This window comes from Eublepharis macularius, chromosome 13 (genome assembly GCF_028583425.1).
Source record: "Eublepharis macularius isolate TG4126 chromosome 13, MPM_Emac_v1.0, whole genome shotgun sequence".
NCBI lineage: Eukaryota > Metazoa > Chordata > Lepidosauria > Squamata > Eublepharidae > Eublepharis > Eublepharis macularius.
Genome location: NC_072802.1, coordinates 46845357 through 46862554, shown reverse-complemented (window position 1 = coordinate 46862554; position 17198 = coordinate 46845357). Strand labels below are relative to the sequence as shown.

Genomic DNA, 17198 nt, shown 5'->3' with positions numbered 1-17198 from the left:
TGGGTGACCCTGGGCCAGTCACACTCGTTCAGCCTAACCTACCTCACCGAGTTTGCTGTGAGAAAAAAAAATGGAGAAGAAGAGAATGATGTAAGCTGCTTTGGGTCCCCATTGTGGAAAAAGGCAGGGTATAAATGAAGTAAAATAAAATGATCAGAGAAACAGTGCAAGAGAAACAGCTGAACTACCCCATGCTGTGACTCAGTCCAAATCCATTCTTTCCTTTTTTTTAAAAAAAAAATGGAGCTCTGTTCAGTGATCTCTCAGTGTCACATCTAGTTTGACCCTAAAAGATGACTCTTGCCAATTGCTGCCAGTTTTGTAAACCGTAGAATTTTGGCTCTTCTGTACGTAGGCTTTGCCTTAACAGAAGATGTAAAATAATATTCAAATCTCATTCTGGGCCCAGACCTAAAGGGCAGAACACCACAGCAGGCATTAACTACATATGATGGATGGATTTAAACATACAAAGAAGGTAGATGTCACTATACTCACTATGGGTAGGCATAACTAATAAACTTGTTGCCTTTTCCCAGAAGTGCTCTTTCTGAGCTCAGTAAATTATCTGTTTTCTTTCCAGAAAGGGTTATTTGATGCTGCTATCTCTGAAATTATCAGCATCATCCCTTTCAAGTGCAAACATCTCACAAAATGGCGACATCCTGTTATAACCTGATTTTCTGTGCCACAGAGCTGGATTTTAGAGGGCTGCAAAATCTCTCAAATGATTGGTTAGTCGCTTTGCATTTGAACTCCACCTTCGTATTTGGAGGGAGGTGTTGAAAGTTGCACTGTAGTTGCTATGGCAACACAGCAGCAAGCAGAGCGGTGTATATGACGGGGAGCTTGCTGCATGAACTGCTGCACGGTGAGTCCTTTTCCCTCACTCTTTGCTAAACAAACTGAATCCTTATGGGAAATATCCTTATTGTAAATGCAATGGCAGGTGACTGAGCTGTAAAAGAGGAGGGGTTTAGACCCTATCCTCCTGTATCCCTTGGTTTCCTTAAGCATGAGTAAGCTGTTCTGTTTTGAACAAGCAGCTTGGTAAAGCTGAGCTACTGAACTAGGGTGTGTGTTCCACTTGTGAGTGTTAAATGGGTTTTCTGTAAGAACATATATTTGATTTCTTTGCTATATTTTGTCCGACAGGAACAACATTCTGGGCGAAGGTATTTTGGCATCTAGGATGGAAAATCCATATGGTGCTCCCTGCCTTTCACTTTCTACCTTGGTTGGTTTCAAAATAAACACAAAATTAATATCACAGGTCTTTCCCCTTGTCTTCTGTCTGGTTGGATTAAATTAAATTTCCTGCAACGTTGTTATACAAAATGCTGTCCGGCTGGAGAAGGGTTTCCATAGATAATTTTGCTTTTAAACAAAGGAAAATTTTATATTACCTTGTGAAGAATACTGAACAAGTGAGCTTTTTAAGTTGGTCATTTTGTGGTGGAGGGTGAACAGGAAATTCTTTTTCTCAATATTGTTTTCTAAACTAGGCCCTCAGGTTAGAGTAGGTTAAAACATAACCTGAACAGATAAAAGCCTGTTGACTCTGGCAAGAGGCCCTTGCAAGGGGAGTCTCCTGTCTCCGTTTCAGTGGCTTTGTGGGCTCAGGATGCCAGTCACCTTTACTATAGCAACATACTGGCACCTTTTATTGGACAAAGTCTTGGGTATTTTATTACCAAAGGAAATGAAAAATTCCTCAGCAACAGGCTGCAAATTTCCTTCACATGGAATAAAAATATGAACTGGTCAGGGAAAACAGATATGCTGGCCAGTTTTTAGAGGACAATTCAAAGTGGAAAATTTAATCCTTATATTCCTTACGGACAGGGCTTTTTTTCTGGGAAAAGAGGTGATGGAACTCAGTGGGTTGCCCTTGGAGAAAATGGTCGTATGGCTGGTGGCCCCTCCCCCTGATCTCCAGACAGAGGGGAGTTTAGATTGGCAGCGCAGAGAGCAATCTAAACTCCCTTCTGTCTGGAGATCAGGGGGTGGGGCCACAAGCCATGTAACCATTTTCAAGAGGTTCCAGAACTCTATTCCACTGCGTTCCAGCTGAAAAAAAGCCCTGCTTACGGACCAAGTTCTGCCCTAAGACCTACAGCGATTTATAGGGTTGGAAAGGCTATCTTTTGGAAGTGTTTGCAGTGTGAGTGGGTTTGTTGTTACTGGTTTACCCCTTACTCCACCACTATCTTTTCTAATAGGCACACTGAGTCTCTCTACATGAGACATCTTACACAAGGATGCTCAAGTGTAAGGAGATGCAATGTTAGCTGGGAAGTGTAGTTTAAAAAGACAGAGCTAAAGGCTCTGTCAATTTCACCTCTCTACACATTGCTGGAGATCATTCCTCAGAAGGTTTGTTAATTTCATCTTCACAGCTCTGAAGGTCATACCCCTTTTAGAGATGATATATTCTGAGATAAGCAGAGTGTTGTTTTTACAAGTTTTATGTTTCTTCCTGTCTCCCTTGTAAAGTCTCCTGTACTGAAGAGATGGAGTAGAACTCGGGACAGAGTCCTACAGACTTGGCTACCCTCTACAACTGGATCTTGTAGGACATGGACAGAAAATAGAAACATTTTTCTTAAACTTGCTTTCAAAGTGTAGCTGATTGATCTCTCACTGTTTTGCTTTGAAGACATGTGATTTACCATGTGTACTTTTGGAAAGGGTTGTCTGGCACACGGTGGGAGCCAGCAGTGTTAGCCAGGAAGCATAGTTTAAAAAGATAGAGCTAAAGGAAGAGGGGAGAGCTTGGGGTGGCCAAAATTTTAAAACAAGAGTGGAGGTATATGGGCTGCTAAAGCTTGAGAACCACTGCTCTAAAGCATGACATAAATGCTAAATGTTATTGTTGTTCTATTCTGTCTCTGTTGGCAAGTCTACCCAGTTGATCTCATAGTTGCTGTCTGATGTCCATTTATTAGATTTTTATTTCACTTTTCAGCCTCCCAAAATGGTGCCCTTAACCTGATGAGCTCATGAATGACAGTTGGAAGTAGTTATATTTCATTCATTGTAGGACCGATTGAATTTGGGCAATGAAGACCACTTTATTGCATGTTGTACCACCAGTGAGCAGAGACAGAATAATCTCCCACTTCCCAAAGGTAAGTGAACTTTTCATCTCTCTTCATTTAATCGGCAGCTTCAGCTGTTCTCTCAGCCCAAACAAGTTAGCTAGGGGAACTCATGGCAGAATAGCTATCACTCTACTCTCTTTGTGTCTACAGTGGTACACACCTGAAGCCTGCCTACAATTCAAAGATCACTTCCATGCCCAGGTGAGGAGTGCCTGTCAGCGACAAAACATTGGTGCTGTCGGGTGAGTTTTACATTGAGATATCAACATTTGTGTTCCAGAATCTACTGTCATGTCCTCAAGTGCTGAGGAGTTCCAGGAATAGCACGCTTCGGTTTTTGAGAAGGCAGCACTCAAGTCTTATTTTTAAATATTTGCTTTATTTATAAATACACATGTAGAGCACAGGTGGAGGCAAAGTAGAGCACAGGTGGAGGCAAAAAAAAAGTCTTATAGAGAAGTAAATCTGCTGCCATTCATTAGATTCCCAAAGAGGGAGATCCTGTAATCTCTAGGTGTTTCAGCCAACTGACAGCAGTTTCTATCTGCTTCTCTCTTTCAGCATTTTCCCTCTGGCTTACTTTCTTTTCCTGAGTCTTGTGTTCAGGTATTCAATCATGTTTGGCACATTTTGCTGTTTCTAAGAAGCTACAGTTTCAGGGCTAGTCCTTATAAATATTGGAAAAGGTCAGCCAAGTTTAATATCACTGCTAATCCGAAGGCTCAACCAAGGCCATTTTCACATTGCTTACCAGCCACAGAACATCGCGCCGAGCTCCCAGAACGACAGCGTCTTCCTGGTGCAATTTCGCGTGAGAACGGTTCTCACGCAAAATTGCGCCAGGAAGACGCTATTGTTCCGGGACCTCGGCGCGATGTTCCATGGCCAGTAAGCAGTGTGAAAACAGCCCATCTTTCTAAACATATCCTCCCATCACAACAACACATTCGTTTTAGAGTAAAGGACTACTATTATTTTGATGGCTGGAGTAGCATAACTAAATGACACCCTAGCTGTTCCTCAACTTTACATGGTTCCAAATCCACATGAGATTCAATCCTTACTCCTCTTGCACAGTTCCCTTTCATTTCGGAGAACTTCCCAGTTGATTATTCTTCATGTGTTAGAGCTGTCCGTTTTGCACTCTGCTGTCACTTGTAATTTTGCCCTAAGTAAGGTGGCAACTCTAAGAGCCCCGTGGCACAGAGTGGTAAGCTGCAGTACTGCAGCCCAAGCTCTGCTCACAATGACCTGAGTTCGATCCTAGCAGAAGCCGGGTTCAGATATCCAGCTCAAGGTTGACTCAGCCTTCCATTCTTCCGAGGTTGGTAAAATGAGTACCCAGTTTCCTTTACCCAAGTGTAGATGACTGGGGAAGGCAATGGCAAACCACCCCATAACAAAAAGTCTGGCAAGAAAATGTCATGATGCGACATCCCCCCCATGGGTCAGTAATGACTCAGTGCTTGCACAAGGGACTACCTTTACCTTAAGGTGGCAAGCATGGGGTACTCTCAACTGGGAATTTCTCTTATGCAAACCTTATTGAAACGAGCCTTGGATGTTTGGTCTCTTGGACAGATAGACCTGGGCATAAAGGAGAACAGGCAAGGGCCTGCTTTCTTATCTATCGCTTTCCTATATGAACTCACTGAAATCAATACTAACTTCTGTTTCTAAAGTTATGTTTAGAAAAGTGAATTATACCAGTAAAAACTGAACTGCAACTACCTGCAGAGCAAAGGTGTAACTAACTAACTAACTAACTAACTAACTAACTAACTAACTAACTAACTAACTAACTAACTAACTAACTAACTAACTAACTAACTAACTAACTAACTAACTAACGGTAAGAGACTATGAACAACAAAAGCACAGTACATAATCTTATCTGGAGTTTGAATATACAGTTCATGATTCAGCATCCACAGAAAGAAAGCATGGGGTGGCTGCTGCTGAGGGACTGAGGCAGGGAAACCTGCCATGTGGAAGCTCTGTTGCTGCTATGCTATATTGGCAGCAACAGGAAACCACAGTAGCCTGTCTCTGTTTGAAAACCACCCTGGTCGATATTCTAAATCTGGTTTCTTTGAGGATATATGACGCACAGATTCTTTAGTTCTCCTGGACTTAGTCCTCTACTGCTGTGGTTACATTGTGTTGCTGTTGTGGTCTCTATTCATAGTCTTTCTGGCATTCTCCACATCCATCTGTGAGGATTAGGGAAGGAGATGAGGGTAGCAAGAGCAAGGAGAATGAAGAGTTAGCTATTATGGACGGGGAAGGAAATGAGGAGAGGGGGAAGACTGAGGACAGGAGCAAGAGAATAGAAGAAATTGAGGAGAGGTTTTGAATGGGGTCACTACACTTTATCTTAGCCAAAAAGCAACCGTGAGGACCAACATAAACAAAATGGACTAATGTGAAAATGTGTTCACAGGCTAAAAATATCCAAAGTGGTTGTAGTGGGAGACCTCTATGTTGGAAAAACAAGCCTCATCAACAGGTACAGTGAACATCAACTCCTAACCCAGGAATTTGTCAAAACTGTGTTTTGCAGTTGGCCAGTTTTATAAGCCCTTTCACTTTATCAGTTTATGGTGCTATAAATTCACTGTCAAATTTCTTGAAGTCCTTGTGTAGATCTCTCCTTCATAAAAATGGTACAAGTCTTTTCCAAGTCAGAGGACATTACGGTAATGCTACTCCAGACCTAGAGTCAACCACACAGCATCCTGTCCCTGCAGAAAGGGAGGGGGGGAGGCTTTCCATGAATGAACCAGGGATGTCCCCCCCTGCCCCACACACCTCTTAAACCATACAGTTTGAAACCTGGGATCTCAAAACATTTATATGCCACCTTTCTACCCAAATAGGGTCCCCAAGGAAGCAAATATCAAGGCATTAAAAACATTGAAAACATTAAAACATTTGAAATGTGTATATAAATATTTAACAATACAATAAAAAGATGTAAAAATACAAAATGAACTTGGGGTTTGTAGTGGTAGTTTCATTACAAAGTGGTAGTTCCATTAATGGGCTGGAGTAACACAATGTTTTTGTTTAAAGAAACAGTTGAATTCATGCATGCCTTGACTAATATGTGTGTTTGAGGGAGGGGGAGGGAAAATATGCAAGGTGTACTGCAAAATCTTAGGAGTTTCTGCAGCTATCATTTATGTATGCATTTATTTCTGATATTGCTTTGCCACTTCTTGAGAGTCCTGCTCAAGATGGCTTACAATTAAAATCACATCACAATATTAAAAACAAGCTATTGGGCATAAGCAGCATAAACATTATTCATAAAACAGAAGCAGACATGATAAAAATTCTAATTAAAAGCCTAGTTAAAAAGAAAGTAAAGTAGGCACTAGGCGAGCTGCAAGGGGAAGTCATTCACCACGGAAAATGCCCTTTCTTTAGTTGTCACCCAGCTCACCTCTGAATGTGGAGGCACAGAGAGCAGGGCTTGAGAGACAGGTGTGAACTGGTAGGTTGGATAGCTATGTTTAATGCAAGGCTGAATTTCATTTCATAATATATTATGCACAGCCCATAAACTGGCCAAAGCAGAATCCATTTATTGTATAATATATATATTGTATAATGTTAGATCACACAGCATAACAAAAGGCCACAATGCACGTGGCTTGAGAGCACCCAATAGTCAGTGAAATAAGAAGTAGATTCAGGAACTTGAAAAAATCATAATATCAGTTTCAGGAGCCGGTCCTGAATATTAGTAACAATTTGGCTTGGCCAGCAGATAAAATTACATTGCATTTTGTCTGCTAGCCAAGCCAAATTGTAACTAATGCAGAAATGATCTACGTTTGCTTCCCTCTTGGATCCTCTCCCAATTCTCTGCTGCAGGATTTGGTATCAGTTTTTATCAAATTTTTGAAATTCAATACCTGATTCTTGAAATTTTGCTTTTAAGTTTGGACCATTTGGTATAGGATATCAAAGATTTCTACATCGGCACTTTTGCCTGTAATGTGGCTTCCGAAATTTATTTTAGTTAACGGGAATTTTAAATTTGCTCACAATTGGTAAAGGGATAGTGATAGGGACTGTAGAATATAGTACTGTGTACTGTCTGTTGCTGTTACTGAATAGTTTCCATGTCTTGTAATATGTCACGTCAATTTGCTTATGTTTTATATCAGGACCGTTTTCAGCTTGTATCAGATTTCTGCTTGTTTTTTCTGCAATCCTTACTGAATTGTATTGTTTATTGAATGTTCCAGCCATTGACAAACACTGTGGAATCTGCCTTAAATCTCAGCGAGAAAGGTGGACTATAAATAATGTAAATAAAAAAAATAAAAAAAATAAACTGTGTAATTAAATAATTCCTAGATCAGTTTTTCACTTTCCTTCTTTTCCCATGTCTTATCTCTTAGCAAAATACCATTAAAAGATCAATCTTTCTGCCCCTTTTTCCATTGCAGGTTTTGTAAAGATGTTTTTGACCGTGATTACAAAGCAACTATTGGAGTGGATTTTGAAATTGAACGTTTTGAGATAGCTGGAGTTCCATATAGTCTCCAAATGTAAGTTGGAATGCAAATATTGTCTGCTATTTCTTTTTCTTTTGCACATAGAAACTTTTAATAGAACCAGATCAAGCTTTACCTAGTGATATTAATTAGAGATAGGCACGAACAGCAATACCAACTAAAAAAAGCCATGAACAGCCCAAAAAGCTGTTCCTGAGGACCCATTCTAAACGAACAGGTGGTTGTTGCAGGCCTCCTTTGTTGCTGTTTGTCAAGCCAGACAATCTGGCACCTGCAATCAGTTCCCTTGGCAACCGGAGGCAAGGACTGCCTGAACTCTGTCTGAACTCCTGCTGTTGCCCTGGAAACCCCAATCTAAGCCCAATTTAGCTTGATAGGCAGGTCTTCCTTTCAAGTGTGGAGCTCCAAATTTGTTACAAGGAAGCAAAGAGCAGGGGGGAGGGGGGCTCCCAGCTCTGGTTTTGCAGACAGTGAGGGAGAGACAGTTGCTGTTGGCATTTTGAGAGAGAGACAGAGAGAGTGCATTGGAGCTTGAATTTTATTTGTATGTGGTGGGATAGGGATCTACCTCTTCAGGTTCCAGGGCTGCTGCCAGGCTCTGGGCCAAGCTATTATTTATTACTGGTACCTTTCCTGCTGCCTGCTCAGGTAAGGTTTCTGGGAGTGGAGCGGTAGGGATCTTGATGGCTGGAGGAGGGCCTGCTGGCCCCCACGAAGAATGAACAACGAACATGATTATGAACAGGTCATGTTTGTCAATGTTCGTTGTTCGTGGATGGCAACGAACACCATGTTCGGTTTTTTTTTCTGTTCGTGCCCATGTCTAATATTAATATCTCTGGCTGTCATGTTTGGGCGAAACTAAGTATGGTAGTAGGAGATCTGTGATCGGATCTACAATGTTTTTTTTAAAAAAATTGTTATTAGCAACATTAGGGAGACAACATGAGATCAGGGCTTGGCTCTGGGGAAGGCATTTTGAAACCCTTCCTGTCCACCACCACTTGTCCAATTTATTTTTATTTTATTTTTTAAAATTTTAAATTTTTATTATTAGCAATTTATAACTTACAGAGCATTGTGAAACATTACTAAATTTCAATCAGTTCTTAATACAAATATGTCCTTACCTATGCAAATAGTTATTAAACTACATTTAAACATAAAAATACATGGTGTGTCTATATAATTATAATCTCAACTTTTTTTTTTTACAAAATATATTTACCATAATCCCCACATTTCCATATTCATGACTTCTTGATATGGTAATTTTGTTAGTAACAAATCATTTTTGGATAACAAGTCTAAGAAAGGTTCCCATTTCGCATAAAAATTAGAGGTACCTGCAGGGTTGGTTTGTAAAGACAACTTTTCAGTTATTTTTTCCATTAGGAGGAGATCCCAAATTTTATTGTACCATGTGTTAATTGTAGGTATTGTTTTTGATTTCCAGTATAGTGCTAGTGAGGTTTTGGCTGCAAAAAAAATGTTATTAGATCCTTTCCACACTTGTCCAATTTGAATCAGTCCCCTTGAATCTGCTGGGGTGGGGGTGGGAGTTTAAGGGTGGGGGTGGCCTCCCCCCTCCCCCATCACTTCAGTATGCTCCGAGTCTTTACAGAGCATACTGAAGCGACTTAGAAACCCGAATCTGAAGCAGCATGCTGCTTCAGATTTCAGGGGTTTTTCTGAAGCTTTCCCCCGAATATTTTTTGGGTGCACACCCCTACTTGTGACATCTCTAAGGCAGCTAAATATATTGTAGTGTAAGTTTTTATTATAATAATAATTGCACTTCTATACCACTCTTCTAGACAGATTAATGCCTCACCCAGAATGGAGAACAAGTTAGCGTTATTATTATCCCCACAATACAGCTGGGGAGCTAGGGCTGAGGGGAGTGGTTTACCCAATGCTGCCTACTGAGTTCATGGCAGTAGTAGGGCTCAAACCAGTAAAGTGCTGATTTGCAGCCAAACCGCTTAGCCACTGGGCCACAGTAGCTCTCCACTGCTATGGCAGCATTATGGTGTAGAGCCCACTTCCTCAGATAAAAAAAACCTTATGACATTGTATATTTGTTAGTTTTGAACATGCCATAGGACTAGTTTTTTAAAAAAAACAACAACTAAAGGATTGAAATATCTTTTTTTTATGAAAGAGAGAGGGAGAGTGAAATGATAACATATTACATGCTTCTGCAAAGAGCACCAGTCTCTAGCTTCATCAGAGGGTTTGTTCTGGACGGTTGTGCTCATTCAAACTGATCTTACTTGCCTTACTTTCTCTTTCCCAGATGGGACACAGCCGGTCAAGAGAAGTTCAAGTGCATTGCTTCTGCTTACTACAGAGGAGCAGAAAGTAAGTAGAGAGCTGCTTCTTGGGTGGTCCCTTCATTTTTACTTATTCCTCCTAATCCTTATTCCTCCTAATCTTTATTCTTTAACACCTTTGTAATGAAACTAGAAAGACTCTAATCTGCTGTTTCACCAAGCGTTCAATTTTCCTGTGTTGTTTGCATTGCAGTCGTTATAACGGTCTTTGATTTGGCTGATATCCAGACTTTGGATCACACCAAGTAAGTCAACACATTTTGTTTTGCAACAGTTTTTCTGGCAATTTATGTAACGCTCTCATAAAGCTGAACTGGGATTCGTTAGGTACAAAATAGGAAAGGATACAATGGCAAGCTATGGGATCTCAGAAATTGGTGCCGGACCTAATGGATTCAACGGGGCTTAAGTAGAGGGCAGCTAAGACTTGCTGGGTTGGAACTTTTAGCTTCGCTGTAGTCTGAAGTAAAGCTAACTAGGCTATTCCTTAAAGTTCTCTGCTACACGTGAAATATGGAGGAAGAAGGTATACAAGATAGGAGCTGTGCTTGTTAAAAGTGTATGGCTCTGATCCCCATCTGTTCATCCTCTTGTAACCCAGCAGTAACTCTACTGACATAAATGTCAAAGCTGCAGCAGATGGTCCCTCTGTGCTTCTCTTGTCTTTACAGAGTCTCCTTCTCTTTGCTACATCACTGCTTCCCCTTTAGCCTCTGATATTACCTGTGTTTTTGGTGAGGTTTTCAGGGTCTTTTTACTTGTCCTTGTATCTTTGTCAGCACGGTTGCTTTACATCAAAGACAATTCCAACTCTCTAAGACTTTTTAAAAAATGAAATAGGAAGGATTGGCTGAATCATTCCCTAGTTTTGGTGGGCAGGAAGAACATCTCCAAGGGGACTGGCAAAGTGTAAAACACTGTTTTTCAAAAGGAAAGAGCATATGGTGTGTGTTCATCTGCCACTTACTTTCCTTGTTCTTTAATTTCCTCTACCCTATGCTCCTTCCTCCTGTTCTTTTAATCTGATTACTTAACTGCTCTCATATCCTTTTTCTATCTCTTGCTGTACTTTCGCACCATAAGATCAGTTCCATAAGGGTTTTTTCCAAGATCCTGCTTTGGAATGAATAAAATTGGCAAAACATGTGTCAGGTTGACAATTGTTGGTAGATATGTAAATGAGATTGTGCTAGTAAAAATCGTGAGCAAATAGAGCCTCTTGTTACCAGTCTAGCTAAGGTCTTCAGTCAATGCTAAGAGCAATAGTGGATGGGTAGGTCACAAGGCAAACAACACTGCTGTCTCACCGTACATACTTAGTGTTAGAGAAAATTCTAGCAGATTTATGTATGTATAGATGATAACATCCCCACTATGAAATGTCATTTTTATTTCATTGTACCTCCACAGTACTTAATTACTGAGACCTGGTTCAGACATGCAGGAGAATAAGGTGGTAAAATGGACTGTAACACTTCAGAACTGAGGTGGCAGATTCAAGCTCTGAGTATTACTTTATATTTTAAAAAACTGTATGCAGATAAGCCACTTTGGGAGATGATTGTTGGGGGAAATGGGAGATAAATACAATAAACAAAAACTAGTTCAGCAGGGAGAAAGGTATCACCCCCTATTCATTCTGGGCTGGTTTCATATTTACAGGCAGTTCTTAAGAAAAGAGAACATCCCAAAACGTTATCCTCTCCCTACAGTCTGAAGTAGTGTAGCCCATTCTACCACCTCAGCTCTCTGCCACCTCATATGTGATCCCCTTGGAAGTGGGGATTAGTACAAACACAAGGTGTTTGCATTTGAAACAAAAACTGTTATAAGCTGCTTTTAGCCTTCAGCATGGACCTGAGATGTAATAAATTAACTTAGGATATCTGAGTCATTATTTATTAGATTTATAATAATGATACAGATATCATAATTTATTACATCTCAGTTCTGCCTTGGAGTTTGCTTGCAAGGTAGCTAAAATGTTCAGCACACAAGAGAGCTGGTTTCAGGGACCCTGAGCCCTTTTCAGGAAGGCATTTTTCACTTGGCCTTGTGTCCCTCCTCACCTAGTGTCGACTAGACAATCATGATCAGGCAGAAGACACTGTGCTCTCATTTTTCTGTAGGACATAAGAAAAAAAAGGACAACTGCTGTCTGTGTTATTGTGCTATAGAGGCTGCTACCATATGGGGATCTCCCCCCCACCCCATGTGAATAGCTGGATGTCCCTGCATATTTTGGAATCTTCCACATGCTACCATGTTCTTTCCAAGTACAACTTTTGAGACTGGCAGACTTTCTCATTTGAGCTGGATCAAAGGAGGTTTTTCTTTTATCCAACTCCAAGGAAGAAGTGCTGTGTAGGTGCAGGTGGAACGTTCACGTGGATGTCCAACCTGCAACCAGTCTGGGGAGGGGAGACAGAGCTAAACTGAGCTATGTTCTGCATATCCCACCCTTTTAACAGGCTTCCCCCCCATTTCACAGCTGAGCCATGGTGTCCCTTTAACTGTAGCTCAGCTGTGAAGGGTGGGAGGGAAGGGGATGGCCTGGAGGCAGGGGGACCTAGCATGATTGTCAGCGTGTGAGGGCTTCTGAGCCAACATGACATTGAGGCAAGAATGGGGTGTGCAGATACCGTCCCAGACACTACCACCTACCTTGCTGCTGCTACTACTACAGGGATGCTTTTTTCTGTCCCCATGTGGAAGGGGCTATAATGTCCTTAGTTTGGGTCTCTCTGTGCCCCCCTCCCCCCATTTTTCAACCAGAGGGGTCTCTGTAATGGGCTGATCCTGACTCTTCCTTTATGACATATACAAACATACTATTTTTTCTTCCTTTTGTGTTTCAGACAGTGGCTTGAGGATGCACTGAGGGAGAATGAACCAGGGTCGAGCTTCATCTTTCTAGTTGGAACAAAAAAAGATTTAGTAGTAAGTAGCTTAGCAAACCAATGTTGCTGCTTGAAAATGTAGTCCCTTTATTTTTACTATACAACTCCTAAATACAATTCCTTTATCTCCTTTGTATGTTGCGTGTTACATTTTATGCTCTTCTTCCAAGGAGCTCAGGGCAACACACGTTCTCCTCTCCCTCATTCATATTCAGTACAACCCCATGATGTAAGTTATGTTGAGAGAGGTCCAAAGCATACATCATATCTATGGATACTGAACCCAGGTTTCCTTCACCTCGTCCCTATGTCACACTTGTTCGGTGATGGCTGGCAGATAGCTGGTCCTGCTGCATGACGAGGACTAGAAAAGATTCGTCATAATTCCTCCATTACTAGAACACTTATAAGAACACCACTGGAGTTAAGGGTGAAAGCTGTGCTGGGAGGTGTGCTCACACTTCAGAGTGGACTGTGCTCCTAATTGTTATTCAGAGCCTTGGTCTGATATAAAAGCCTTCAGGTACTCAGAGGCAACCATGCAGGAAGCAAACGTTCCCCTGATCACTGGCAGGGAATGCTGTAGTTTCTGTTTTGCTCCAAGTCCTTTTGCCAGCGATGGCCAGTGGTGAGGCTGATTACCTACCATCAAATATCCCAGTAAAAGGAGGGACGATCTCCCCTGAATCCTTCTTTTCACATCCTAAGTCCATGCTTTCTATGGGATGACTTAGTTTAGAGGTGCTGAATGATCCACAGCAGTGCAGCACCTGCTGTATGTCAGGAAGAGGGAAAAGGTTACTCTGAAATTGCTGTTCTTGATGAGAAATCTTATTGAGGCATTACCCCATTATACACTAGGATGTACATTATGGCATTGTTCAGTGGAACTTCTGAACAGCCTCCTCATATAAAAATGTGAGGTTGTTTAGAGAAAAACACACACAGAGAATGTAATTTGCAGAGCTAGCAATTCCTGGCATTTTGCTTTATTTTTCAGTCCACTGCAGCATGTGAGCGGACAGAACTGGATGCCATTCGCTTTGCCAATGAGATGCAGGCTGAGTACTGGTCAGTTTCAGCCAAAACAGGTTAGTTGAGCTCATCGAAGGATGTCACAGCACAGTGCAAAATGGCAAGGGATGGGTATGGCAGCTGTCATCTCCAGGAGTTGTGATATATTGTCCATGTGCTTGTCTTTATGTGTGTTTAGAAAAGCAGTTTTCTTTCATAGTTGTACTCAGCATTCGATAATTTTTAATTGTGTACATGCTTTGGTGTCCTAGTTGGTCTCACTCCAAGGTGTGCCAGAAGGTTATACCCCAGCAAATTTGAACCCTTGTGTTTTGTAGGAAGAGTACTAGAAGTGCATGCTCTCTCCTTTTTAGAAGGGGATGTATTGGTCCAATTTGTTAGGTTCTCCATATGCAGCAAATGTCTGTATGCGTGGTCCTGTATTTGACTACTCAAGTACCTAGAAAAACACCAACACTCTCTCTGTCTTTCTGTCTCTCTTTCTCTTCAGGGGAAAATGTCAAGGAGTTTTTTTCCCGAGTTGCTGCCTTAGCCTTTGAAAAGTCCATGTTGATGGAACTGGAGAAAAGCAATGGCCGCATGACTCAGATTGGTGCAGGAAACCTTATCAGTATGTTGAGATTAGCAGGCTTTTGCCTCTCAAAAAAACTTTCAATATGTTAAGAGTGGTGGATGAGAGAACCAGATTCCACTTGCCTTTGTAGACAGTGCTCTAAGCACAGAGGCTGCATTTTGCTCTGCAAGGTTGTGAAAGAATTTCTGGAAAACTGTAATTGAAACATTGACAGTTGTTAACATTCATGGAAAGTGATGCTTAGACATGATTTATCTGATCATTTCTCTGTTTCCTCATTACAGATATAGAGAGAAGTTCACTGGAAGCTTCAGAAACCAACCAGCAAGACAACCTAAGTTGCTGCTAACAGCCAGGCTTCCATGTAAGCTTCTCACACAAATAGTACTTTGGGGAGCTGAATCCTGGAACAAAGAGGAGGGCAGGCAAGAAGCAGTGCAAACCTGCCCGTTGCTTTGTATTGTGTTGCCTTCAGTGGTGCAGCCTCCTAGGTTCACATGGTGGGAACTTACCTGCCTTTCCCAGAAGAGGATGTTAGCAACTCAGCCTGCCTGTCTTTAGGAAAATCATCATATGTTGAACTGTAGAAACTGTTCCCATGGACAGGGGATGAGATGGCAGGCTTGGCTGTGGTCAGTGTTCTGGAACAAGCTATTCTATCTTGGTAAATTCAGCTAGATTGATGGGCTCACCATTCGGAGACTCTCACTATGGCAGTTTCAAATCCTGTTTGACTCCTGGTTAGTGTTAACCCTGGCTTACTAGCAGTGTCAGTGTAATCCTTAACCATGGCTATGATCAGCAGAAGGAATTTGCACTTGAAAAAGGGAGAAAGTATGCAATCTCATGATTTGTTCTCTAATCCTGGTTAAGGGAAAAAAACATATTAATGTCTGCACCAGCCCTTGAAGAAAATGTTGTCTGTATTGTTTTGAAAGGCTATTAGATAATGATCCCACTACATAAACTGCTTTAGGTCTTAGGGACTGTTGTACAAAGAACTGGAATTATTACTACTGTAGTACAATCTATATGGAATCCATATGCATTACTTTGAACTAAGTACACTTCTGATTTTCTCTGTAAATTTTTTTTTTTTAGGAACCAGAATTATTATAGGCTGCCATGACCTCTGATATTAAAGGAGAGAGAAGAGACTGTGTGCAGAGTAGAATGGCTTGGTTCTTGTATTCTTGTCTACAGACATGCGTCTTGGCCAGTTCTAGTAGCCTTCTGGTTCAGCCTTATGAATTATCTCTGCTGGCTAAACTGTTAAGAGGGCAGGAATGTTTGTAACATAGTACTGGAAATAAATAAGGGTGGGTAGCCATGTTAGTCTGTCTGTAGCAGTGGCAAAGAGCCAGAGTCCAGTAGTACCTATAAGACTAACAAAGACTGCCACTAATTTTGTTAGTTTTATAGGTGCTACTGGACTCTTGCCTCTTTTTCACCATTGGAAATAAGTAAATTACCTGTAAGCCCATAACATTTTTATTGCCTGTACATCCTAATGAATAAATTGGGGGGGGGGATCTCCATTTTAAAGCATTCTGTAGTAATTTTCCTACCTGCTGACTTGGAAGAAATTTTTACTCCCTGCAAGTGATTTGGTATTTACGAGCCTATTATAATAGAACAAACAGTGGGAAGTAGCTTTGTTCCAAAGAATCCTAAATCGAACTCTATACAGTTTGTACAAGTGTGTGTTTTGAAGTAATTGAGTAGACACTCCAGCTCCTAAGTAAAGAAGCTCTGGTCAAGGTGGAAAGTTCTATCAAGTCAGAGCTGACCTATGGTGACCTCTGCTGGAGTTTTCAAGGCAAGAGACTAACAGATACATGCAACAAAATGAGGTGGTAGAATTCTGAGGGACAAAAAGGCTGTTCCATTTCAGACTCAGATGGGAACTGTTGAATTTTAATGCTCCTCATATAAAACCACTGTGCAAATAGAAAATAGCGTATCAAGCAGAAAGATTTTGGCTTTGCCTTCAGCATGCCCTGCTAATTTTGAATTTACAGGGAATTATTATTGTTCGGGAACTTTGAGAAATGTAATCCGTTGCTTGCAGCCTAAAGCAATACACTCCATTCTGTTACTTCAGCACTCTGCCACCTCATTAGCACCTCAGAGTGCTTCATATTTAGGACAGAGCCTGAGTCCTTTTCCTAAAAGGAAACCAAAGCACGTGCTTTTTTGGCCCTGCCAAGCCTGCACAAACAAGAGAACACAGAATTTACTGAATCTAATTCGTTCAGAATTCAAAATTGGTCCAAGAATGCAAACCATTTGGCAATGAATTTTCCATTTGGGGAAGATGCAGAAAATAGGAGCAGAAACCTTGCCATTGTCTCTGGCTAAAGTTATGGATGTCTCAGGCCAAAGTGGTTCCCTAAAAATTGCTCAGGTTTTTCTCTCTTTGCCTAATGATGCCACTGTTCACATTCCTTGGATTGGCAGGGACAATAATCATTCTCTTTGGAAGAAGTGAACGTATGGGTTGAGTGGAGTCAGAGTTTTTTATTGGTAGCACTAGCATTGTTAAAGCTGTTGTCATCTGACATTTGTGTAGCTCCTCTCATGTTTGTTTACACGGGAGGTGCTACTTTGAATCATTTCAGCCGGCAACACAGCCAACTGAGTGGGCAAGCAGAAGGGATGGCTCAGCCTAGGGACACAGGCATATGTAACAAGGCACTGATCTTGGGGTTGGTTAA

The 17198-nt window shown here is 41.3% G+C and overlaps 1 protein-coding gene across 5 annotated transcripts; it reads left to right on the top strand.

Moving 5' to 3' along the window:
* Positions 1-806: 806 nt before the first annotated feature.
* Positions 807-15643, top strand: RAB36 (RAB36, member RAS oncogene family). Of its 5 annotated transcripts, XM_054996973.1 has the most exons (12): positions 807-871; positions 2969-3131; positions 3255-3346; positions 5548-5613; positions 7568-7669; positions 9936-10000; positions 10166-10217; positions 12831-12912; positions 13873-13963; positions 14398-14517; positions 14766-14845; positions 15583-15643. In XM_054996973.1, exons 2-11 carry the CDS (start codon positions 3063-3065, stop codon positions 14828-14830), a joined length of 804 nt encoding a protein of 267 aa, XP_054852948.1. In that variant the 5' UTR covers positions 807-871; positions 2969-3062; the 3' UTR covers positions 14831-14845; positions 15583-15643. The 5 variants fall into 5 exon arrangements, with proteins under 5 accessions (XP_054852948.1, XP_054852947.1, XP_054852950.1 ...); XM_054996972.1 differs by having other exon boundaries at positions 14766-15643; XM_054996974.1 differs by having other exon boundaries at positions 809-871; positions 3044-3131; positions 14766-15643.
* The last annotated feature ends 1555 nt before the right edge of the window (positions 15644-17198 follow it).

Coding starts and splice junctions, on each gene's coding strand:
- RAB36 (XM_054996973.1), top strand. CDS start 3,063: ATGAAGACCACTTTATTGCATGTTGTACCACCAGTGAGCAGAGACAGA. Junction 3,347..5,547: donor CAAAACATTGGTGCTGTCGG/GTGAGTTTTACA, acceptor ATGTGTTCACAG/GCTAAAAATATCCAAAGTGG. Junction 5,614..7,567: donor AAAACAAGCCTCATCAACAG/GTACAGTGAACA, acceptor TTTCCATTGCAG/GTTTTGTAAAGATGTTTTTG.